At 42.7% G+C, this 27324-nt stretch overlaps 1 protein-coding gene across 2 annotated transcripts in view; it reads right to left on the reverse strand.

Annotated features, from left to right (window-relative positions):
- Nucleotides 1-11712: 11712 nt before the first annotated feature.
- Nucleotides 11713-27324, reverse strand: part of LOC129110418 (partitioning defective 3 homolog) — a 325305-nt gene continuing 309693 nt past the window's right edge. For both annotated transcript variants that reach the window (XM_054622495.1, XM_054622494.1), the window contains 2 exons: nt 17579-17706; nt 11713-12968 (listed from right to left, as the gene is read on the reverse strand). In XM_054622495.1, coding sequence (XP_054478470.1) covers nt 12539-12968; nt 17579-17706 — 558 coding nt within the window. In that variant the 3' untranslated portion in view covers nt 11713-12538. The remainder of the gene's footprint in view (nt 12969-17578; nt 17707-27324) is intronic.

The following is a 27324-nucleotide window of genomic DNA, read 5'->3' on the forward strand; positions in this document are numbered from 1 at the left end:
ACAGGCAGCGTATTTCCATGAATCAGAGGTAAATGGGGCCAAGTGCAGCCAGTTTTACACAGTACAGGTGCTGTGGGTATGACAATTGGTAAAGACGTTGGATTGAAACATAATCAAACACATTTCCTACCATACATTGCTTTACAGCCATCTGCCATTGAATTATGGAAACTTGGTGAGCATGAAAACAGTCTATTCAAGCTTCTCACAAGGGGAAAGTGAAGTCCTTGAGCTACACCTTGATAATAAATGACCAGGGTGCTGTTGGATTGATTATTAAACGGGTTACTTTGGTCCTATAGGGAAACTGTACAAGTACGGTAACTGTTTCAAAGTGCTGTATACATGTAGTGCGATGTTGTAAGAAAATCCTTCACACCACAATATGCTGTGTCAATTGGTGAAGCAATGAATATAGAGAAGACCACAATATCAGCACGCAACACAAACCGCTGACTAAGTCAAAGAAGAAAAGCCCAACCATGGGCCATCACAGAGGGACAAGCTTGCAAAATGGTCATGCTCACAAAAGACAACGGTGGACTGCTTTGCTGGAAGGGGAGCTCACTGCGGCTCCACCTTCAGTTGGTGTCTGTGGCCGCTCAGATTGCAAAAGGTGAAAAAACCCCACTGTTGCAGGAGTCACAGTGGTCTGGTGGAGCTTTGGGTCTAACCTGTGTCACATCAGTAAAGTAAAGTTTGCTGTTCCAGCTGGGAGTCTGGATTAAAACCCCCCGGAGCTGGGGATGCACCGCTAGCGGAATTCAACCTAACTGATAACTGCTAACATAAGGTCTGTCTCCATCTCCCAAAACCATCTTTAAAAAAAAAAGTAAACTTAAGTTCTGGCCATATCTTAGCCTACACGTCGCACATTTAAGAAGCCTTTTGTTGTTGTCTTAGCTACGAAAACCTTGATCAGACTGTTGAAATTCATTTAGAATGGTGTGTTGCTGACATGATATCAGTTTCAGCTCCTGTGCTTTCTTTTCTGTGTTTAACGTCTGAATCAAACGTCATAACGTGCACCGGGACCCGTATATCAATTGATATTGTTATGAAATCTTCCTGGATTCCAAATATTGCCAATATTTTGTGAATAAACTAGCTCACCATGAAAGGAGAAAACCAATTTGGCAGATGATAAATCCAGCCCACAACGCCACATCCATCTGACTGCTTCTGTAAATTAGTAAATGAAATGTATGTTTAAAGCAGTGGTTGCTTTGCATGCTCACAATAGTCAGGGTAGTTAGTCTCATACTTTAGGAACAAATTGATAAATTGAATATATTTGGCAAAACGAGACCAGTGGGATTTAACATAAACCTTTAAAATAAACATCCATGCTCATGAGGTCAAGGCTGGTCTACACCGTACGGCAGTACTGCTAAAGTAAGCTCATACATTTTTACCGTTTCATAGCCAATAAAGAATATTTATTGGTGTGTATTGCATGCTAACCCCACAATATTCTCCTCTGAATACACAATGATTTAACTGGGGAAGCTTGAGGTGGACCAGCCCTGGGCGAGCCCCCCCTCACAGCAGCTGTTTGTGCAGATGTAAGGTGACAGTAATCAATACTGATTATTAAAGTGGGAACACCATCTCTAGTGTGTGATTAATCTTCATTCCCCCATGTTTACAGAGCCTCCTCTGGCCCATTCGCCTGAGAGGGGGGAGCGCTCCCCATTATCTATCCCCAGAGACGAGGAAAAACAAAACAGCGTCACCATTAAAGATACTCACTGTCACTGTGGAAGAGGGCAGGCACACGCCGTCAGCGGGATGGGGCCCACACGGGCTGCAGTATCAAAGCACGCCGTCAGGTAGGTTATGGGGAAGGAAGTGGATGGAGAATATGTGTGTTTGAAAATCTAAAACTGAGCTAATGAGCATCTTGTGGAAACGAAGAACAAATGGAACTTGAGTTTGTGTTCATATATATAGTATAAATAGTTTTTACTGTTTTGATTGTCTTTATTGGTGAGACAAACACACATTTCCAGCCCTGGTGAGACAACAACGTTCTGCTCTAGTTCTGCTCTTTGCCAGTGTGTTGAATATTATCCATTTTCAAAAGGCAATGTGTTTTGAAAGAAATTAAAAGCTGCCTGGATGTTTTCTAAAGTCATAATAAGGAAATGTTTTTGTTAGATGTGTTTGCAAAGACTGCCAATGTTCATACTGAAGATATCTGCAAAATGTCCCTGGAAACATAATTAAACAGTTTTCTTTACAAAATGTAGGTCACTGCGAAAGCATGATACATGATTTATGGTTATATTTAGGCAACTAAAAAAATCACTTGGTTAAGGTTAAAAAAAAGATTGTCATCTTGAAAACTCAAAGGTGACTGGAATCAAGAATGGACCTGTCGATTTTAAGTGATTTAACAGATTTAGATCTTTGCTTGTGGGACATGTTATCAACGCACCAATACATGCAAAACCACAACTCCATATGCAAATGTGCTATCCAGCCAGTAACCTTGCTAACTAACAAAGTGTCTGTGTAGAGCATTTTGCACCCAGTTGTTCTTTACAAAAGTGAAGTTCTGTAACCTTGCCGTGTGGCAGCTACTGTGGAACAAACAATTCATCATCCTTGCTCCACTGCATCCACAATCAAATTCAGATTAATGTTTAAAACACAAAAACAAAACAAAAATCAAATTACAGCCACTTAGGGGTATGGATTGTTTGGTTTGGGGGCATTTATGCTACCAGGTCAATTAAAGTAAGAATCAATAAAACAATAATGAAACAATAATGAGACTTTGGCATCAAGTGGAGAGGGGGGAATAAAAACAACCCGAGGTGATAATGCTAATTGCTAGTATAGGACACGTGCTTGTGGGAAATAGGTATGAATCATGTACTTACAGTGGGGAGGAGAGCTCTGCTCTGTGCAGATGTGCGTTTCATATGCATCGCCGGCGCAACATTAAAATTTTTTGGAACTAGGCTGAAGGCTCCCGGAGCCTCTCGTCTCCATTGCCTGTGACTGCAACAGATGGTCGCCCCCTTTCTCCCCCCTACGTACTCCCCCACAGGTGTCAGCCTCCCACCCCCAATACCCCTCCCCCACCCCTCCTCCATCTTTAAATAATCACCAGTAGCCGCCTCGTCTCTTCCATTATTCCTCTCTTTAATCCGCTCTTACCCCTCCTCTCCTCGCCTCCCCTCCTCCACTCGAGGACCCCCCCCCCCCCCCCCATCTCCACCATCACTCAGCACCTGTAAGGATCCCACCGAGAGAAGATAAGGCCTTCTCTCTCCATGAGTGGGAGATGAGGAGTGGGGGGGTCAGGTAGAACAAAGAGGGAGAAAGCGCATGGAGGCATTGGGAATTCTTGACAGCTGTTTCATTCGGAAGGCAATCTCCTCTCCAGGGTGGCATATCTGAAAACGACAAGGGGGGGGAGAAAAAAATAACAGACGTTGGCTGCATTCTCAGGGAGAAGAAGGGAAAAGACGAAGATCTTTAGGAAAGTTCAGAGGATTAATTTGACACAAGGCAGAGAGGATGGTAGAAGGCAAAAGGGAGGAAGAGGAAGAGGGGGGGGGGGACTAAGAAATGCTTTCTTTGTCGGAGTAATTGCTCTCAGCCAGTCTAGTGTGCAAACTGGGGAGAGATTATGGGATTTATTCCCATGTAGATTTTCAGCGGAGACGCTTTGCCGGAGCCATTCTGTTCCCTTCAGCGGAACGTGTGGCCTGGGATGTTCTCAGTATAAATCCATAAATACATAAATACTGCTGGAGCACCATGCCTTTTATTCCCTGGGACAGTGAGGCGGAGCAGGCGCACACGGATCAGATGTGCGTGCGTGTCAAGGCAAACAAATGGAGTGTCAACATAAATGACAGCACAGTATATGTATTTAACGTTTGGGAAGCGGAGTGGCAGCCTGCAAAAGGCGCCACCTTTGTTTTGCAGCGGGAAAACAAGGCTTTGTTCAGTGTCAGAAGGCAGGGACTCTTTCACACAAACATAATAATCTCTACAGTTAAAGGTGGATAAAGTAGAAGCCAGCGAGACGGATGGAAATACTAATTATAGATGCTATCGCACAAGTAGATGTTCGGCAGAATAATTCATTTATTTGATGTTGGAAACCCAGAAACAACCTGGATTTGGGGGAAGAGATTATTATGAGATCAAAACCGTGGCACATATTTGCATTTTATTGTGCTACTTTGTTTACCAGAATACTTCAAACAATGCATTACCATTTCAAAGCTGGTCAAGTACGTGTAATTCCTTGTCCACACATGAAAACAAGATAAAATTGTGTTTGTCGATTTCATTTGATTATATATTTACTTGCTTGCCTGCAAGCTGAGAGTAAAAGTGCAGCTATGAACCATCAGTTCAATCAGGAGAGACCATTCAAATGAGGAAGAGATAATCGTTTATCATTAACAGATGATATGTGATGATAAAGTCTTGACAGAGTCTTTGGCGCTTGGACTCTACTGGGAGATTTGTTATCGAGGGTTGTCTGCCCTGAGCAGCAGCAAGATAAATCCCCCCGAGGAGTCCAGACACTGGTGGTGGTGGTGGCTGATGAGGCTGATAGAATGATGAGTTGATGAAGCTGATGAATCTGCGAAGATTGGGCGGAGATGGAGAGGTGGAGGGGCGCGTAGCAGCAGCATGAACATACTGAAGGTAGAGAGACAATCATGTTTAACAGAGACAGCAGCAAGATGATAGGCTAACGATGGAATTGTGTCGCTGTGCTATTGGATAGAAGAGACCAGCTGATCAGAACAGCTGATATCATGATTGACACACCAAACAATGACAGCAAGGATATTATGAGTGAGCATGCGTGAGGAGAGAATGGCAGATGTATGAGAAATAAACTACTAAAGACTAAGCATACAAGAGTATAGTCTTCCTGTCTGAACTTGCGCTAGAGCTTCATTTCATCTTCTTTGTGAACTTGTGCCGACTCTCTCGGACTAAAGCTGCGTTGTGTGCATGAGAAGCTGCCTCACGCAGGAGAGACGCCTCAAAGGCTCCTCCCTGAAGAATCAAGGTCGGCCTCTGTAAAAGGAGAAACTGTCATTCCTCGAGTTTCCTTCCCACATGTGTCGCCAATCAACGGCCCTCAGAACACCTCCTGTTTTCAATCGGGCTCTTTGATGGGCTTGAGCAAAGGGTCCTGAAAGTGGTGTGCGTGTACGTGAATGCGGAGCATGACAGGTCCCATTATCTTCAACGCAGCCCACCAGGGAATGCCCCGTAGTTGCCCACACGCTTCTGTTTCTACTGTAACGTGTCTAATCATACTAGCGAGAACAAACACTACCAGTTTTTACAGTCCTACATCACACCATAACTAAGACGCTGTACCACAAACAGTTCTGAGGCTTCAGACAAGACGGCGTGTAGTAAAACCATTTTAATGAAGTTGCATCACAACCTAAGCAGAAACCAAGTGTTTCATGTACTTTGTTGCAGGTTTTCATGGCAACCTCAAATCCCATTGGAGTGTGAATAAAATGTTCCAAGTAAAACATCAAGCCCAAGCTTTCAGAAGAAGAGTTGGGGGGGGTTGACTCTTAGCCAATGCTTGTTATCTTGATTGTTTCTCCTCGTTTGTGGCCCCTTCGGGGCTCTAGCCAGTCCCAGGCAGCGTGTGACTCTCCATGGGTGGCAGGATGAGAAAAGGCCTCAGGTTAGATTGGCGCAGGAAGAGGAGGCCTGTTGGGGGGGGGGGGGGCTACTGTAGCCTGGCTGGGACCTATTTTGGCCCAAGGGGACTTAATTTCATTGTGTGATATGGCGGCATATTATGGTGACCTTCCGGTTGATGATTAACGTGCCCAACAGCCACACAGATCAATAATTGTAATCTGCAGGATTAGTCTGTTATTAAAAGTTTCTTGATGAGAATGTTTGTAAGTCACATAACATAACCTGACTTTACAGCTAACTGGTGGAAAAGACTTGATTGCAGATGTAATTTCAAAAAATACAACACGTTTCTTAAACTACAGTAACTCATGTTTTATTCTGCCAAATTCAGTAACTAATAAGACCTGAATTCTTCCACCTCTTTGTACGAGGAGAATGTAAAATTGCAGTTGGCCAACAAAACATAGAAGTCAATTGTTGGGCCTATAGCCTGAAACATTTCCCTCCAGTTTCACACAGTATCTTGCTGAACACAGTGCTTGGATTCCCGCTGAGATGAGAGGCCGTTCTGGTAAACACAGTATGCTCTCTCTCTCTCTGTTCCTCATCTGGCCATCTTTTCAGTGAGCCACTTCATCTGTGACTCGCTCTGTTTCTCTCTCTCACACACACACTCACACAAAGCCCACTCCACGGTCTAGAGAGTGAAAGGCATTAGCTGTCCCTCCTCCCTCCTCCACCCACACATTACAGAGACCAGCCTCTCTCCTCTGATACACGCACTCACCAGATGTTGCTCCAAGCTTTAGGGCAGAACCCCCAGGTATGTGCGTGCCCGTGTGTCTGTGCCTCGTTCACATTAGCCTCCCACATTTGGCTTTTTTTTTTGCGCATCTGTCGAGATTTATGACCACCATTTTTTTCCCCAACTACGTGGGCTTCCTCTTTTGAAATCCCACTGGGACAGCAGAACGGGGATCAGAGGGAGAAGCAGGTTCTTCAACCCGAAACAGGTGACTGGGTCTCACCAGGCTGAAAAAAATATCTCCTAAATCCCTAGACACTGGTGTTTTTATCTAATGGCGGTTCACACAAACCCCATCTGCTTCTCATATCAGCACACTTGCACTTGGCAACACAGGGTCTACTGGTCTGGCCTGCAGGGGTCAAGAGGACAGAGTGGAGTAATGAAATCACACTGGCCGAATGACCGAGTCTGCTGTTGATCACTGTACAAAAAGGTTTTCATTATGAAGTATTAAGATGGCCGGGATGCAAAAGGGGGATATTAAAGACTCGGCAGAGAGCTTTCTGTGTGAGTAATGATCGGACAGAGCGTGGGGGGCAAAAGACAGCTTGACTGTTCCCTCAGGCCTCAAAGTGTTAAGGGTGCAAGCTGATGCAGCCTGCTAGGTAACATGCTGCGTTGTGTATCATGCTAGGATGAGACCTATTGTGTTTTGATGGCTATACATTACCTCTGTGGAAACGTCCACTTGATTTGTGTCTGCGATGTCGGTTCGGTAAGGCTGACGTTGCTGTACAAGAGAATATCACTTCTAGACATTTCCACAAATCACAATAGAAATATAGCGACAGACTGAACATTTTATCGTCCATAAAAGCTAACGTTTCTCCATACCATATGGTATCTATAATCCGAAATGCTATTTCTAAATCTGGAGAGGACCATATTGTCTGTGTTCTATTAAACCCCCACAGTCCCAGTGGAATGCCAAGGTCCCGTCCACTGTTTAAGTGAGGCTTGCACATGAACCGGTTGGTTCATATCATTGGAAATAAACATATCAATAGCACTGGTCCTTACTGGAAAAATTAGCTATCATGCCTGCAAGTAACCCCTCCATGTGTTATTAAGGCAAACCAATCAAAATGAGAGCATCACAGTATGGTTGTGTCCCATTCTAATTAATTCAGGGGAGAGGCTGTAAGAGATAGTTGCCTATATTATTTATTGGTTAAAATGCTTTTGTAAATAAGCACAATCTATGAGTTGACCATTGACACCAAGGAACTCAGTAAGATTAGTGACATGGTTGTATTTGATTTAAAACCGGTGTAAAAGTTTAAGCTTACTTTAAGTAAATAGTTGTTTTACTTTATCAGTGATTTCAACCTGTGTCATTTATTTGTTATGTGACAGTTGCAAGCCCATAGTTCATTTTAGGTCCCCAAAAAACAGATGTCTTTCATTAGTTAGATAACTGTTCTGTAACAAGCTATAATATTCCGAAATCTGAAAAAAAGCATTTTGTCACATTTATTTCTAGGCAAACCTTAATTCTACATTCATATATAATCCATGTAGTGAAAAACAAAAATGTGAAATAAATAAATATCTGAATCTATAAGAGCCTTTGAGAGGCTGATAAGAGTATTTTGGCTTGGGACTGAAGGGGTTAATGGCATAATAATACTTTTCCATAAGTTAACTTATGGATATAGCTTGAAACACTCCCATATTATTTTAATATACTACACAAAACAGGCACTGCCAAGCTTTATAAAGAACAGAGGGATATCATCTGCATATAATGAAATAACGAAACATCTTTCATAAACTGACATATACTGATGTGTACAAATCAAAATATCAAAGGGCTCATTTGCAAAAGCATAAGTCTTTTGCCACACAACAGGGAGAATCTGTCAATAAAAGCTATTTGCACGCGACCAAGGTGAAAGCTGAAACGCTGCTCGGGGCTTCTAAAAAGCACCTGACTGTAACTGGCCCAAACGCAGGATCATTTCTATACATTTGTTCTTTTGACACTCAATCAAAGGTAATATTGAAGGAAATGGACTGTGGCTCGGCAGGGTAGTTCAAATGCTGTTACTTCAGAGATGGTGCGTTTAAACTCCCCCTGAGGTATTATTCAGGGCAAAAGCTCCTCTCCATTCAGTCTCCACAGTTTGGTCTACTCTCCCTCTTCAACTTAATTTTACCCATATCCCCAAAGGTGGTATATAGACGAGTGGATGTCTTTATCCCGGATGCATGCACTTTCTAGTATATTTCTACTCCGACCAGACTGATTCTTTCAAAGGCTTCTCCCTTCCTCAGGGTGAAGACAGATCTGGCAAAAGCTCTGTGATGCAGAGCCAAATTCTAAGACCTGAGTTGAACATCATAAATTTGACTATTGTCTTTATCACCATAGGAGTCGTCATCACAAGATGTTATTAGAAGTTCAGCCAGTTTTAGGAGAAACCTCCCAGCCAGCCGTTACATTGACCGATCAGGAATGGAGATTAAAGAGATGGAGAGACAGGCAGGATGTGTTCTTATCAGACTTTTTCACTGCCGCCTAAACAAATGTGGGAGCCACATTTTGAGCCGGTGCCAATATAAAACTGTAGCTATTGCAGAGGTCAAACTTGTTTCAACATTCCTCCAGTTAAGAGCAGAACTGTTCAGAAAATACACATTCTTTAATAGTTAATATCCTTTAGTAAGGATCTGGAAACCAGATGACTGATTGATTAATAAATATCCTCAACTAAATACATCTGAAAAACACAAGCCCAATTTATAATTACAGTGGAAAAAAGAAAGCAACAAGAAAAAAAGAAATTAATTTCTTTCCTTGTATTATGCATCTTATTTCAGTCGTGTGTGACAAGCTGAGAAACCATTAGTGAATGTTAAAGCAGCACAATCGAGGGAAATTATTATAACAAGAATTTGAATCCAATCTCAATTTATTCACTGAAAAAAAAAGTTTATATCATATGTACAGAGAATGTCAGAAACGCTTTTTAATGATACACTGTTGTAAAAAGGGAAAATTGCACTGTGCTTACATATAAGTCATTTTTTACCACCATAGTACCATATTGTGGATAATAAAATACAATGAGGGATGGTAATAAAAAACACAATGGAACAATAACAATATATTTCTCATTTCTCCCAGGATAAAAAAAAAAAATCCCCCAAAACAATAGCTTTATGGGAAGAATCCATGTGTCACAGAGGCGCTGCACAGACATTAATTACACAACAGAAATAATAAACGTGCATTATGGGATATTATCAAATTTGCATACGAGGAAGAAAAAACGTGTAAGATATTGCAGGCACTTAAACCCCTCCCAAGCTCATGATGGGGACTCATAAAACATGGGAACGTCAGCTAAAACCTCTTCTGTCAGAATTGGACCCCCCCCAAACACACACACATGCAAACAAGACCCAGTCTGATTCTGCCCCGCAACAACAAACAAACAGACATTTAAAAGTGGCATATGAATGAGATCAATGAAGAAAAGAAGAAGTAGAGAGAGCCAAAGTGAGCACAGGCTTGTGGGTAACCTTGTGTTTGTACTGCAGACTCAGAGGAATAGTTGTGATTACTCCATTGACTGAATCATCTACAGGGTCAGTCTGCCTCCTACTCCTCTGCTCTCCTCCCACTCAGCAGCCAAATGGTTCATATGGCTGCCAAGACATATTCATAGACATATTGGAGCATCCCGTTACTGGTAGCGTTCACAGACACTTAAACACATGTCCACCTACACACACACACACACACACACACACACACACACACACACACACACACACACACACACACACACACACACACACACACACACACACACACACACACACACACACACACACACACACACACACACACACTGGTAGACAAACAAACATACTGTACTGTATTTCACATTCCCTTTTATGTGTGAAAACACATTTTTTTATTTACTTGTGAGGCCCATAGACCGACCACCCCAATCATTCTACAGATCCTCCTCCTAACCTACTTTAACCACTGCATGCTGAATAGAAAACAGGAAATCATCTAAATCAAGATTGTGGTCTTGATCATGACCCTCGGGCTCTGGAAATATCAGGTTTATGCACATTTGAATGTGTATTAAAGGGACATAAATGTTTCATTTGATTAAAGTTACTGCAAGGAACTTTTCACTCTCCCCTGACTCCCTTCCCTCCAGTGGGCCCAGCAATACGGGCTGGACCTCCAGGAGCATGTACGCAGGTCGCTGCTGGAGGTCCCGCTGGAGCCTGAGCTGAAGGAGTTTCTGGTGAACCTGCAGGGTTTTGTCTGATTTCATGCCAAATCCAACCTGGTGGAACCGACGTCAAGCATTAAAAATAACTATAAAGAAATACTTTGCACTGATGGTCTTGTTTACTTATGCAAGTCATATAGAGGCCTCAGTATTAAACTGAGACTGTTTCATAACCAGTGAAAAGTTCCTTTACCATGAGTGGTAACAAAATACATTTTCAGATATGGTGTTGCATAGTTTGTAACTTCCTGCACTCTTTCCAGAAAGCACTGTGTTTTCATTTACTCTAAGAAACCAGGCAACAGTTGGATTTTTCCAGCAATTTCATAAAACATGGTTTAAACCAGAAACCTGTTTTCCATAATCGGGGTAGGGTATTACAGAACCAGGTTTTACATGGAGACATTTGCATGACAAAGACTTCCAACAGGGGACGTGTTGCTGGGCCAGCTGTGCAGCAGGGAAAGATCATTACATGCAGCAATGCATTCCCATATTCAATGATAACACCATCCAAACAGACACACATACACTGAAAATGCACCAGTCATTATTGATTGAACCACAAACGGACTTCCCAGCGGTTTCCTACCAATGGAAACGCTCAGGAAAGGAAAACAAAATCAGCTCCATTGTATCGGGCCGATGGATAGGCGTTCCCACACTGAGGCCAGCGACTGCAGAGGCGTTGTGGTTTCCCATGTAACCACCCTGATGAAATATTCAGAGGAACAACTCAGACACCTCGAGGCCAGCGGGCTTCGGTTACAGCCGAATCATTCTGAGCGAGGACGGGGCCAGAGCCACGCCGGAAAGGTCGCCGCTTCTTCCTTTCTCGTCATACATGACAACACACACACACACACACACACACACACACACACACACACACACACACACACACACACACACACACACACACACACACACACACACACACACACACACACACACACACACACACACACACACACACACACACACACACACACACACACACACACACACACACAAAGGGGCTCATTCATATTTAATGAGGTCCATTCATTAATAACCCAGACCTGACCCCATTTACACTGCCGGATTCCCGGTGTGGGCGGAGCAGGGTAGTGATAAAGGAGATCTAAAGCTGGTTTCCTTTCCCTTATGGTGAGGGTGACAGTGTGAAGAGAATAAAAGCAGCCAGCAGAGGAAGAGAGAATTCAGGATTATCATATTGAACACCAGAGGGGGGGTCTGGAAGGAGGATACACACTCTGGGTAAGTATCTGAAACCAAAGGGGACACTGAGGGGCGGGGTGCTGAGGGGTGAGCGGTCATGCTCAAAACCCAAGCTCTGTCTCCACATTTCACACAGGCTGCTTATCCTCCACACTTTGTCACCACATGCCAGCTCCTGCCAGGGCTCATACGTGCACACAAACTACACACTCACATGAACGCGTAGTGCTGGTCAAAGTCCCCATGAACGGCAAAAATAAAAATAAAAACACGCTTGAAGTTGACTAAAGCCGAACGATCGATGGACTCGAAGGCACTTTTACACGTAGTGTGATGATCATGATTCTGGACAGTAAAACATCTCAATATCATTTCTTTTGAATGCAATTTGCAACTAGAAGGATAATGGTTTGTCATTTAAAAAAATCTTTTTTTTTGTTTTAAAATATTAACATTTTCTATCAACAGTCCTATAAAAATCTTTGTATCTCAGCATTTGATAAAGCGCACAGGCGCATTTCCCTCTTTGTAATTTTTCCCTGTTTATGCTCCTTAGAATCAGTCCTGATCTCCCAAAAGTCTCGTCACTGTCTCAGGAGTAAAAAAGCCTCCCTTTCTCTGAACCCTGCAGCCTGCTGAGCTTGGCGAGTTGAGAGGGCGACGGGGGTACGTCCTGTCTGTACGGGCCCTTGGACTGAGGTGGGGCCTGCACCGGGGCGGGGCCTGGGGCCTGAGCGTGGACCCTGCCGTGGTCGTAGATGCCTCCAATTGGGGTCTCCTGCGCGGGAGGCGGCCTGGTCTTGTTGGCCTCCTGCTCTCTGCGTCTCTGCTCCTGCCTCAGCAGCTCCTGGGTCTCCAAGAGGACACGGGCGTTGAAGCCGGACATTGCCAGGTAGCCGTTACGTGACCCGTGGCTGCCGGAGTAGCGGGGGTTCTCCTGGGATGTCTGGAGTTCCTCTGCTGGCACGTAATCCTTGTCCCACGAGTCCTGGGACGCCGTGCTGGGGTTCTTTCGAGGTTGCCTAAACACACAGAGACAGGTTAAGAGCTCAATCGAGCTGTTGAGTGAACCAACTTAAACCGCGCCTGAATCTAAAAGGGCCAGAGGAAGAGGAGAGCAACCGCTCAGAGGAGATTGCTTTTTTTTCCTGTGGCGGCCCCTGGGTCAGCGCTATTGAAGGGGAATTCAAAAGAAACTGCACTTCAGCAGAGAATGTGGACATTTTCACATTTCGGCGGATTAAAAGGGGGATGCGGCCGTGGCGTTGAGTTAAAATACTGAAGGCAACATGAGTGGAGCAAAGAAAGATCTGTTATAGTCTGCTGCGTGATTACACTGAATGCTGGGACACCAGGACATGAAAGAGACAGGAAACAAAGGGGGCAAGCCCGAAATGCCCACGGGACTATTAGTTCCACATTGTAAACCAACACAAATGTTAAAACCTGCCTGAGAAAAATGGCTGCTTTCATCCATTTAACTACTTTTTGGAGATGCAGACGGGTGCACTTACAGCACAGACAGAGTAATGGCAGGCCTCCCAGGGTTATCCGCCTTCGACTCATCTTCGGTCTGCCTGCCAGAACCCTGCACTGACAGGCAGCCCGCGTATTATCTCTCCTACAAAAAAACTAAACACCCAAGCATGCCTTCCGCCATACATGCTCCCCTTTTTGTAAATTGGCCCCGAAGAGCTGTCATTGTGAACTGCCAGGTCTTTGGCTAAAGTGTTGAGGCTGTTCCTCCGTTATTAGGATCCATTAAGGACCGCCGTGCGATGGCAGACCTATGACAGTGTCGTTTTGCGTCAGGGTGCTAAGAGAAATCCCATTCACACCTCACTGACCCTCCGAGCGCTTAAAAGGCTTCTGAGTTCAAGGCACACAAGCCTGGAGAGGGAGACAGGGACATGGCATGCTTTCAGGACAAGACACCTGCATGTCTTATCTGGACGAGTCTCATTGCAGAGAGTCTCAAGACAGGAGGAGCTATTTATCGTATAAAACAATTTTGAATTGACAAATAAGATTTCGTAGCTACGAAGACTACACACGTAGTGACCTAAGATACATCGTGGCTTAAGTGTTTTCCCTAAAAAGACACTGGTGTTATGGCGGATACGGGGATACCACTAGGAAACCGCAAAGACCTGCTGGATGAAACAGAGACGGTTGACAGTGATGACAACGGCAAGGAAGTTAAAGAAAGACTCATTTTGTTGTCATATTAGAGTTCTGGATATCACTTTTTATCATTCCATAAATCAGAAAATGGTGTCAACTGCCATCAAAAAATTATTATTATATTATATTTTTTTGCCATGTTCATTTATGTAAGTTTTACTGATGTGGAAATTTTAGCTGAGTGAGAAAAAACTAATTTAGAGAAAAGTGATTTTTCAAGATATGTTTAGTAAAATGTACATACATTTTATTTATACATTTATTAATTCAAGAGAAATCTACAGATGAAAATAGACAAAGTACAAGAACAAACACCTACATGTGTATTTTGGACATGTTTTTTTTCACCAGACTGAGAAGAAGACTTTTGTTATAAAAGCAAAATATCCCAAAATCTCAAAAATAACCAGTGCAAAATACACTATGTTTTTTGCCTGGGGCGTCTCCCCTTAAGGATTTTGCAATTTCCAAGGAAATAAAAAATATAAATTATTGTATTTTCTTCTTTCTAGCCAGTTTGTTCAAATCTCCATCCCTATGTCATTCTAATGAGAGTTTGACATTTCCAGCATTACTAATGAATGCCCAAGTGGTCCACAATATCTAAGCACATGGTATCTGAGCCTTTGGAGCTTAGATCTACATCTATACATGCCAGTACCAATGTGTAAGCATGTATGTGCACATGTGCAGCACAAACACATGATCTCGTTTGTCTCTGAGTATGTGTGTGCGTGAGTGCGTGAGTGTGTTAGTACGTGGGTAATTGGCGGAGTGGCAGATGTAGGGACAGACTGCAGAGAGAGCCCCACCACATGCTCAGTATCTGGGTTTTGCTGTCTGGGCGAGTCGCCATGCATTTACACCCCGGCTTGGCTCACAGAGCAGCCAGCGCCGCTCAACGAGGGAGAGACCCGGGACGCCTGTTCCACGAGGCCTGCGATCTGCGTTACCAGCATGACCTCTTAGGTTTGTGGAGAAGAAAAGAAAAAGACTGAGAGATTTGAGGGTAAAGTGTTCGATGGCGATGGAAGGAGAGCAGAAATGGCATTGCTCCACAGGAATGCAATCGTGATTGATGCTTCAGGGGAGTCGGCACTCTTATCACCTCTACTCCTGTTGCCAGAGCATGTCACAAAGTAGATTAGTTACATCTACAGAGGGAGGGGATGGGAAAATACATCATGCCAGAGAGCGGGGTAAATTTAGAATGACAGAACATAACAAACAAAGCCAGGAAGTTGGCTCGCAGAGACATTTGCGGCCGCCGTGTTGTTTCTTTAAAACAGCTGGGAAGAATCAGAGTTTATGAGGAGGAGGAGGAGAGTGCACACATACACATGCATGCACACAAAATGATTAGGAAAAAAAAAAAAAAAAAACTAACAGCATAGAACGGGCAGTGGAACAATCGCTGCTACATTGCACAAATAAATTGTCTACAAACATGGAATAATGTTTCTTTACAGTGCGGAAAGATGTTGTTTTGGCTGCAGACTGCATGGGTAGATGGAGGAGCTACTGGAAGTTTGCTCAGGCCACATCTAAGAACCTTATCTTGACCGTATTCATGTATGTGTGTGTGTGTTTGTGTGTGTTTTTCTGTGCGAGTGCGTCCCTTTCAGGCTAATCAGTGGTCTCTCTTTCCTACTAACACACTCTCCCGGCCCCTCTCGCCCCTCCACCGCCTGTCACCACTAATCCTGCTCCGACAACAAGCCTTCATTAGTGCTCTTCCAATCCTCACATCCCAGACAGCCGGCTAAGCCTGGCCGTCATCAGATAACCAGCTACCATGGCTTCTTCTAGAACCTCTTTGGGTAGGAGTTTTTTTTCCTTTTTTCTGTGAGGGAATGTCCCCCTTTTTTCGGCTGACTGCTCAAGATCCCTTTTTTGGAAGGGAAAGACAGGGTGGAGGGGTTTTCTTAAAGAGAGGTGGATGGAGTTAGAGAGAATCGTGGCTATTAATCTGGGTTTGTAAGACTTCAGCTCTTTAATGAGGGGCTGCGCCGAGACAAGAGCTCTGAAAAGCCTCAGTCAGGGTCAAACGTCAAGCCTGAGCTCATGCGACTCTCATGCTAAAAGACGCTGTGAGATTATGAGAGGAATGCATATCAAAGGCCATCCTCGTCGGGGCCCTTTTGGCCGGCTTGACCAACTTTCCCAAGAGAAGGAACTCGGCGAGGGAGGGGAGGGCCGGAGGCAACTGTCACATCACATGAGATGCCAGCAGATAACACCTATGAAGGGGGATGCACGGATCGCTCTGGCTTCTAGAGACCGCATTGATTATGCGTCCATGTGGACCGCAAATCCATAGCCATAGACAGGAACATGTTTTTAATCGACCTGGGCCGTGACTGTTCAGAGACAGCAGAGCAATAGAGGATGGCTATGAAGAAAATGATTGCTATTAGTGCAAAGGGGAGATTCAAATCACAGGAGAGCAGTTACTCTGGTCAAGAAAATAAAAAAGACCACACACACACACACTTTAATTGTTCTGTCTTTGTTTAAACTGGCCCAGCAGCAAAAGCTAAATAAATCAGACTTCACTTTCAACATTTTAGAACAACCTGTACATTTCACAATGCAAAAAAAATAAAAAAATGTTAATCTTTAAATCTGTCAGTCAAAGGAAATAGTTTGTGTCTTTGGTGACTTTCTCTTTAAGGATGTAAGACTTAAAACTTGGAACTTGTCCACCGGCGATGGTTGGCTTTGCAATTTGCTTCGACTAAAGTGCGATTAGAGAGCTTCAGAGGATTGGTAGAGGCACAGACGCACACATAGAGAGGGAAGTCAGGAAATGCAAATACCCATACTAAACTCTCACCCCTATCTCCTACGCCTCGAGATGTAAGATATGGTAAGCCTTATTGGCATCGCTTTGAAAAAATATGCGAGAGAATCGAAACAGGAAGATGGAGAAGATGAAGAGCAGCGGTTGTAGCTCTGAACTCAAGCTGTGTAAGGCGAGAGATTGCCAAGAGAAAATTCCTTTTATAAGCATGATACTGGAGCTGCCATTCATTATACTGAAAGAGTCAGCGAGGGTGGTGCCTGTGACAAAGTCACCACTTCCTCAGGGTCAACATTGACTTAATGGAAGTATATATCAGTCAAACAATTCCAAGCGATCGCATTAAATGATTCCATTCAAAGAGTTTTGCTAAGAATCATTTAAATGTCTGGGCGATGAGTTGAAAGTGGCTTTGTGGTGATTGACTTTGTAACCAAAGAGATACGTTAAAGAACGTGTAGAGAGAGGAGGGTAAAGGGACAAATATGACGGAAAGAAAGTGATGGAAATCGAAAAGAAAAAGTCAAACAAAGAGGTCGAGAAAGGGCAGCCAGAACGTGATAAGTCACAGGGAAGGGGAGGGAGAGAGGAGGACGGAGACAGACGGACAGAAAAAAAGAAAGGAGAAGGGAGACGAGGTCTCACCGTGGCAGGGAGTTGTACTGTCTCTGGGCTTGTTGGAAACCATCTATGTCCTCTTGCTGCTGTTTCTGGACCTGTGTCTCAACTGCTACCGAATGGCGGCCGCTTGGAGTCTCCGTCCCATTGCTCACCTGTAACATCCACCAAAAGACACGAGTAAAGATATGCACAGTTAAGACACAGTAAAACATAAAAAATGAAACCAATATCGTTGACATTTCTGTTTTTGGACACCAATCTGGAAGCAGAGCAAACACACACACACACACACACACACACACACACACACACACACACACACACACACACACACACACACACACACACACACACACACACACACACACACACACACACACACACACACACACACACACACACACACACACACACACACTCAGATGATGGAATATATTTTCCTCAGGGCAGCAGGTGGTTTGTCAGTGTGATGCCTCCTGTGTGTTGGGCTACGTTCAGGGATCAGGTAGTTAGTAGGTGTGATTCCATCATGACAATGCACCTGTGCCAATGGATGAAAAATCCCTGATACTATTTTTAAATGCATAATTGACCAAAATATGATCTTTCTATTACAAATCCCTGGTTTAGTAGAACATTCTTAATCCAGAAAGAGGCCTTCATCAATTAAAGCAAAGATATAAAATAACCAATTTTGATGTTCTCTTTGAATTGTACCATTGCATATTAATGAGGGTTGCATTGTGTGTAACCTTAAAAGTTAATTAACCCTAAACGTGTTTAGTTCCCCCAGTTTAACAGCAGAAGTCTTGGATGCTACATGTGTTTTGTTGCCTGACAAGTTACAATGATTCGAAAACAAATCATCCAGTGTCTTTACAGCTGAGTAAAGGTCATTGGAACCTCACTTCTATCTGCATGTAACTGAAGAAAATGATTCGTTATCCGTTTTCGTAATTGCATTTGGTTGTTTGCTGAGAAATTTCATGATACTCATCAGGTTAAAATTAAAAATACAACTGGATGTCATCCTGTTACAAATGAAAGCAGATGTTGCACAAACAACTGATAATCCCCCAGAATGGCAGCATGTATTTGGAGAATTACATGGGTCCCAAGGCCGATCCCTGGGGAACGCCACGTGGCAAGGTAGCCATGTCCTACAAAAATTCACCTATAAGGTCCTATCTTAAAATTAAGAGGAGAGCCTCTTCAATGCAGTCCCCAAAGTGCCCACAAAGTGATTTAGCCTGTAGAAAAGTGAAAGGGACTTTTCTCAAAACCATCTGTCAAACAGCAACACGTGCTGCTGATGTTAGAGAATGTCATGATTATCTCAGAAAAGAGAAACGGCTACAAGATTGAATCTCACCCTGAGAATAAACAGCTTATTTTTGTCGAAAAGTGTAGGTCCAAAAAAAGCAGTTGGAATCTTTTAGGTAGGTTGTGCAAGATAATCTAGCTCTCACGTCTGCTGATCATATCACATATACTCTATAATAACAAAATGGCTGAAAAAGACGGCACCATGCATTTTTGGTTAGTGGTTAATGTCCTTGTCTCTGAGATTTAATTTATATATAAATTACTTTAGAGCTACGTACGTCGTACTTTGATTGATTGCTCATGCTAATTACTCTCACCGCTCTCTGTTTGTGTTAGTCAGAGTGCTTTATTATATTAAAATCTGCTGAACGTATGCTGTGTATATCTGAACAAAGCAAGCGCCACTTGTATGCTAAAGACGTAAAATATAGATGAGTATCACCAGCCACTGCTTCATTTCACAGATTTGCATGTGACTTGACTACACACCACTAACCTGCCCCAGTTTGTGTGTGTGTGTGTGTGTGTGTGTGTGTTTGTTGTCTGATCATCGGTGGGGTTGACATGGAGACATCATCTCCCTCAACACTAGCACACCGCTAACGAGCTGGCTGATGAAAGAACATGACAAGCCAATTAAACAGAGGCGAGCTGAAAAGGTGTTGCAAGCGTGGCTTGACCAAGTGTCAGTTTTCATAAGGCTCGGACGGTAATGTGTTAGGCAGGTGTGGACGGTTTGCGTGTATAAAGTAGATTTTAACCAACAGTTTTCATAATTTTACTTGCCAACTGAGACTTTTAGAATCAGTTAGCTTGGGAGGACGTTTTTCTCACGTGTGAAAAATATGGGTGTATGTGTTTGTGGGACGAGACGTAAAAGAGAGGTAATAGTACATGACAGATTGGACTGATGCGGTAAAGGTGTGTTGGCGGATGGGAAGCCTGTCAGCAAAACTGTCTTTTTGAAAACATCTTGTATCGACGGAATGGCTGCTTTCCTCCTCACTTGGACAGCTGCAATAACAGCGCAATTACATTTTGCTCAACGCCAATAAAAAGTCCTTTCTCAAGCGCTCCAAGTCCTAAAAAATAATAGAATCCCACGTGGATGAAGTGAATTGGACTCATATGTTTCAGGTTTCGCTGCAACAACACGTTCTCCCCTAATTCAGAAAGTGTAGAGCACCTAAATGAATATCAGATGAACAGTAACGGGGAGAGGAGAAATTATTTTGCTGGGTCCAAATGTGGTGGTGAGAAAATAATTAGTCACGCACACTGAGAGTTTTTAATGCGATTTGAAGGGAAGTGGTGAGGAATCCGGAGGTGCTTGACGTTTCGGTTTAGAAACTGAAGGGTTGAGGTGGGTGACGCCACGCCAAGAGAAATGCATGAGAAATAGCCAGGAGAGAAAATCTGTCAGCGTAATGGCATTATCCAGGGGAAGAGAATCAGATTATTCCATGTTAGGCCTGGAATACAATGCCATATAAAACATGACATTTGTTGAAATCGAATCAAAGAGACGTCCCTGTTCGTTTTTATCCAATAATGTGAAAAATGATGTCAATACGGCACGCTTTTATCTCTCCCCTGCTTCCTTGGTGGTGTCGCAGACAAAGCAGGGAGAAAAGAAAAAAAAAAAGGAATCACCTGTTTCAACACAAGAGCGTTCGCAGACGGTGAGTCGGGGAAGGGGGGGAGGTAATTATGAAAATGATTTGCAGCTATCAAAAATCCTGGAAAAGGGAAAGCAGCTGGGAAGGCGTTGAGCTTTAAAAGTTCCAAGGTGTAATGTTTCTTGGTTCAGAGCTGGTCACGGACCTTTCAGATATCAAAGCAGGTTGCTGTGATGGGTCAGCACTCACATATGGCTTCACCGCCCACACTCCTCATGATGCTTTGAGCTTGTAGCCCGCCGCATAGGGAACAGTTTTGAGAGAGCAGCCCCGCTGTACACAAACAGACATATGGAAGACATTTAAGTTGCTAATGGGCAGACAGAACAAGACGAAAAGTGAGAGAATGGTAGCGAAAACACCACATCCTGACCAAAAGGCCAGTTGGATAATGATTCTCTCTTTAAGTCCTCGACCCAATTCTGCCAATTTATTATAAGCAAGTCCATTTGCAGTCGCAGGGGTTGTGTGGCTCCGGGCGTAGTATCCATCTGAGAGCGAGCGGTGTGGTCTGCCATTTCCCCGGTCCCTTGACCAGGAAACCATGGTGAATGGAAGGTTGGGCTGGTTATCTCTATATCACTTTAGGACCCCACAGCATGCACAAATGACAGAACAAAACACAAGTTTCTCTTATCTTTTAGTTGTGAAGCTATCTGTGTGGATGAATGTGTGGGGTAATAGCGCTGAAATGTATTATTACGGCGTAAGAGAAATGTAAACGCTGCGTTCTCCTCTCCTCCCTCTGTTCTCTATCTTATCTACGGACACACACAGGTTTGGTATTAAAGCATATTTAGTGTGCAGGCATGCATACATCTGTGCACACGCACGCTTCTGAGTGCAGACGTTCTTTAAAACAATGCAACAGTATTGCATTTCCAATAACAATAAAAACATTTCCTACTCCCAACAAGCTAAATCATTCTATGAGTGCGATATGTTGTTTAAATGTGTTGGCATGAAGTCATATTGCTTATGGCGGTCATAATCATGAGATCAGTAAACCATGCTCGCTACTCGCACAACATTGAACAGCAATATCCATAATCATGTATCACCAATCTGGCCTTGACAGCGTGTGTTGCCAAGCAAACCCGGGAAGAAGCACGACAAAAGATCGATCGAGATCACCATAATCGACATAACCAGCTGCTGTTGTAAAAACACAGTCAGGTCATTTTTGATGAATGAGATAGTACACATAGTACACGTGTCCAAGACTCATCTCGTAGAAAGACAAACCCTCTAAGCACTAAATTGAAAAGCCTCTCAGATACAATCAAGAGTGGCTAAAGGATTCCCCTGCTACTTTTTTAAAAGTATGTTATGGTCCATTCAGCAATATCTGTGGTAAAACTGGTAAAACTGCTTCATTCACTTACAAGTATGTGAAATTATGGGCAAAATGGCTTTGTTAAAATATACGTGCAGCCCTGCTTGGCAGCATCACACAACACACTCCATGTATTGTGTGACTGGTTAGAGTGACCCACTTCAGCCCGGGTCTCACACACTGTCATGGCACAGAGCTTTGGTGTCTTAACTCGAGCCCTTATAGCCCCTGGGAAGTCAAGTGACTGCTGATAAAAGCGGCTCAGTCTTCACATGATCACATAGGAAGGAGTTAGCTGCACTCCACACACACAAACATAAAGCACCACATTCACAGGAACCCGAGATTCCATAAACACAACAAAATGCTTGCGGACCCATGTATCCTGGTAGCAGTAGATAGAGCGATAGTAAAAAATCAAAGGAATTCACATAAATAAGGGCTTTACAGGCTGCCGTTGGTGCGTTTCATCCAGGGTACCAGCATGGCGCTCACACTCCTCTGTGTGGTCATGCTCATTGGCGCTCCAACCCAACAGCACAAATTGATTCCATTGCCACAGACAGAGAGCGAGAGAGAGAGAGAGAGAAAAAAAAACAAACATAGTCTTTGGAAAATAAATAGCGCTTCATGATGAACATCTGGAATTCCCCTCTCACAGAGCGACGGGGAGGGAGAGAAAACATGCCAGCTCTAATTGTGTGTGTTTGCTCTGGGGGGCTACATGATAGACAGGGCTTCTCGTTTCCTGGTCATTATTCCATTAAGGAGGAGCCGGGGGTCCGAGGACTGACCTCGACATTGTCATTACAGGCGTTCACGGCGGACATACCTGAGCTCAGTCTCATATACCCCGGAGACAAGCCAGGGGTCAAACTCACAGAGAGGGAGCCTCACACCTCACACTGCTGTACCTGTTCCTCATTATGATGATAATTTTATTGTACATTTGCTGTTTTTATCCCAGAAGTTAAACATTAAGAAGTGTTTTTAAGAGAAAAGGACCAATTAAGCAACAAATAACTAAATTAAATATGAATTTGACTTTAAGCTGGGCAAACATTGTGCATTTTTATTAATCTTGAATGTTTTGTTAACCCAAAATACTTGTTTTAAATAGGCCTTATTGCACAGCCAGAGCCTGTGATTTGTATGCTTGTACTGTACGGATCAGTTAAAAAACATGGAGCTTACAAGAATAACGAAAGCACGGAACCCCCAGTTGGTTTGTGCCCATTGACAGTTCCAATAGATTTATTCAAACACGACCATATCCTAACCAATGTGGACACAAAGGGAGAAAAGGCAGCGTTACTTTGTCCAATTCTACTGGTCAAGTAAGAAGAAAAAGGAGAAAAATATGGAGCAGCAGATGTCTGGAAGATGCAGACAGTCTGGTCCGTCTGTTCGGCAGAGAAGTTCAGTTTAATATCACAGAAGTTTCAAGACTGCAATTTAAGCCAGAACATGTAGTACACCCCTCCAACAATATTGAAACAAGCTCATTTAATTTTATAACAGATCTTTGTCATCAGCCGTGAGGGAAGTTGGACCGTGGAACTTGTCAAACTGCAAAACAGCTGACCAGAGTTTCAGATGTGCTTGAAATTCAACAGATGAGAGTGACAGTCTGAGAACAACTTTGGCCGTGGTTGAGCTTGTTCAATGACTCTTGTGATTGGAAGCACCAGGACGGAACTCAGCTGTTTCCACATATGTGTGTCCACAATTGAATGAAACCTGCATGCATGATAATTTGGTGATATTGCATTTATAAATGCTTCACAATAAAACCCCCCTGTTATAGTGTTATTTAAAAGCTTTGATTTCAAAGGAGTATAAGGGAATGATTGGTGTTCATCAGCAGTAACTTAAGGGGGGAAGCTCATGACAAAGAGGGGGAAAAAAAGACTCATGTTTGGGTAAATTGAAAAGCTCTTATGCAGCTTTCGATGATTAGTATATTGAAAATTTTGTTCTGTGACAATTTGGGAGACTCCATCTGCTGATGAAGGCCATGCAATTTGATGAAAAGCTCCAAAACAGCTACTAAATGGGTGTTAGATTGTTTCGTGCATGGTTGTTTCTGAAATGCTCTGGAAAAAATGAACATTTTAACATCTACATTTCCATGACATCTGGGAAAATTCTACAGATAAAGATGTGATATCATCCATAACTGCTACTAAATGGACTTTGGGGTGGGATTGCTTTGTCAATATTACTGTAATCAAACATTTGGATAAGCAAATCAGAGCTGGTGCTGTCGGTTTTTATAAGTAATAGAGAGGATAAATATTACAGCTGAGTCATTCCTTGAGATGCTAACTCCTGTTCTGGCTTCTGTGGATCTGTGTGGAAGTCATCACGATGTAACCTTGAGTACTCAGGGACAGCGTGCATCAAAGTGCGGTTTAGCAGACTTTGATGTGGGGGGGGGGTCACAGAGGTTTCACTTTCATCAGTGCAGACAACATTCAGCGATGACCCAGAGGGATATCGTAAATTGGAAAAATCAAAGACATATCAATTTCTGTACAAAAAGCAAATGAATAGGTTTTACAGTACTCTTTCAAAAAAATGATAATGCACTGCATTTATAAAACCAACATTTGAATGAAACAAGTTAATTTTCTCAAAGTTATACAGAGTTTTTAGTTTTTCATAATCAGTCTAAAAATATGCCTTTGAAATGGAAACTGCATGGAAGGATAAAAGCTTATTTTCACCTCTCGCCTCTGCCTCTGTCTGTACATATCTGAATGCTTTTTCTTTCCCTTTTCTCATTTTCACCAACACATAACGGCTGAATGTGTCACCTCACATCTTTGCCAAAGTTTCCACTGGTTTTCATATCAAAACCTTTGCCCCCCATTCGCCACAAATAGAGCCAAATCCATCCTGCTTTTGGATGACGCTAAGGCAGGATTTCCCTGGAGTTCCTCTAATCGTTGTCAACACATAGCATGGGGCACGCCTGTATCGTTCCTAACAAGCCTCTTTCATTGTGAATCCTTGTTCGCGGGACTAAAATAACATGAAAGAGGACTAATAAAATAGACTTCAATACTCCAGGGCTGGCTCTATATCTTATTACCAGAAGAGAAGCGGGGGCACGCTCAACAATGTCAACAATCACAAGCAATTAGGAGCTCAGAGACAGACTGAGACTGCTTAGTGCTGAACAAACAGTTAACCTCTCGCTTTGTGAGGGAGAATGGAAAGAGAGAGAGATTAGGACTACAGAAGTGAGAGATGGCCGCTTCAAGTGATTTTCAACCATCGGGAAGATGAACACTGAAGGAAACCCAGAGCAAATGAAGTCTGCCTTCCTCTGTATAAAGACATGTTGACAGGCAATGGGAAAAACAGCAGAAGACCCCCGCCACACCAGACCTCCACTCCAAACCAATTTCACTGACAAACTGACATTGATAATGGGAAGCCAAATAGTTCTACTTTCAAGGTCTGACACTCCGACCCATAATTACGAAAACAGCTCTACTTGGTGTAACAATTAGCCTGCTTTCCTCTACAACCAGGTCAGGAAAAGTCAGAGGACAAAAAAAAGCTGTGTCTGTCTCAGCCATTAAACCGCCAAAAATACACAAATATTTGACCTCTAACTTGTTTCTGCTCCATCGTATAAGTTTGGCTCGATATTTGTTTGGTCACAGTTAAAATAAAGCAGACATTTGACCTTAAATACAGTGTCATCCAATGAGCTGACTCCCAAAGACCGGGTCGGGACCCACAGGAGATTAAATAAATTCTTCCATAGTCTTTTATTTAACATTTATGTCTGCAGTACACATGAGGGAGGCTGAATGTTTGTATTGCTTGGTAGCCTACATATAACATTGACACTAATGTGAAAGGCTAGCGTACATTTTGTTTGTTGTACTGAGAAAAATGAAGATGGTCTGTTAACTCCACCAAAATTGATTTTTTTGGGTCACATTTATGAAGTATTTAACATGTGTATATGTTTTCATTAACAGATGCATAAAACAAAGTTGCATAAAACAAAGATGATCTATCAAAAAAACATCTCTTGGAAATGGTTGGTTTACCTGTCAGGAACGTTCCTTTACACACAAATGTGCTCTTCCTGATTAATAGTCAAGGCCTAGTGTGAATTGAGGCGTGATGGTTTGTCGTTTTAAAAAAAAAAAAGTGGGTCCCCAGAAAGAAATTTGGGGAAATACTAAATTATTTGTCTCCTAATAAAATGAGAAGTTGGAGTTAAGTAAGCGGCACCACATGTTGAGATCATAAGTGATATAAAAGGGTATGTGGAAAGATTAAAGTGTTGGAAGGAATATGAGATCAGGTCTGAATGAATTAACAAAGGAATTAACTTGATTACATTTTTCCAATTATGAGGAGTAAATCCCATTGTTGGTAGAGATCAATCGCTGAAGAGGAGAACGACTTAAAAGAAAATCTCAAATTTTAATTTAAAAACTCTTAATTTAAAAATCCCTTTAATCAAGTATAAAGAAAATGAAAATGAACAGTGTGGCTCACTGTCTTCAATATTCCACCCCTCTCTTTGCCTCAAAGACCCTAACAGTCACTTGACATAGAATATTCCCCTTGTTCATCTGCTCTCCTCCTTCATGCCATACAGTAAGTGTGTCATACTTCCAAGACAGAAAAGGCACAGACAGATGTGAGTAATTAGCAATTAGTTCCAGGTCAAAGGTCGGGCCACGGGACTTAGAAATTAGTCCAAGAAATTTGGCCAAAAGTTTTAAGGACATGAGTCAGATAGTTTGGCAGCCGTACAACAGTGACGCGCCAATGGGATGACAGTGTCAGACGAATGAAAGTTAATGTTGTGATGGGTTTCATACTGTGTTAAATCAATTATTATTCATTTCACAAGGAAGATTGTTATTATAGTTGATCCCGGGATGCAGGAATTTATGACTCGACTTAATTGCAGTCTGCAGATATGTATAACAAAAATTATTCTCCTGGGAACCATTGCAGGAAATAATTCACATTAATGCTGAATGGGGTTTTCCCACTCTCTATCACCAACATGAATTGGAAAAAATAAGATCTACGGTAATATATTTTAATTTACTGCATATTTGATCAAATCAACTGGTTAAAAGCTATAATCATCATGAGAATACCAATAACAAATTACATTTTCAGTTTTTTAGCAACACTGAAATACTAGAATCTTGATTGGTTAGTGCTTATATATATTTTTTGGTATATATTCTGCTGTTACTGAGTAGTGCCCAACTCTAATCAAAGTAAGGTCATGTCACAAGTAGATAGTCACTGAAATAAGATGGAGGAATTAAACTATTTGAGTGTAAGAAATCCATTAAGCTGCCGGTGGATTTGGAGATAATCTGAGTCCAGTGGTGCATCAGGGAGAATCACTCTAAGAACTCTGGGTGTTGGTG

Source organism: Anoplopoma fimbria, chromosome 21 (genome assembly GCF_027596085.1).
Source record: "Anoplopoma fimbria isolate UVic2021 breed Golden Eagle Sablefish chromosome 21, Afim_UVic_2022, whole genome shotgun sequence".
In the NCBI taxonomy this organism is placed as follows: Eukaryota; Metazoa; Chordata; class Actinopteri; order Perciformes; family Anoplopomatidae; genus Anoplopoma; species Anoplopoma fimbria.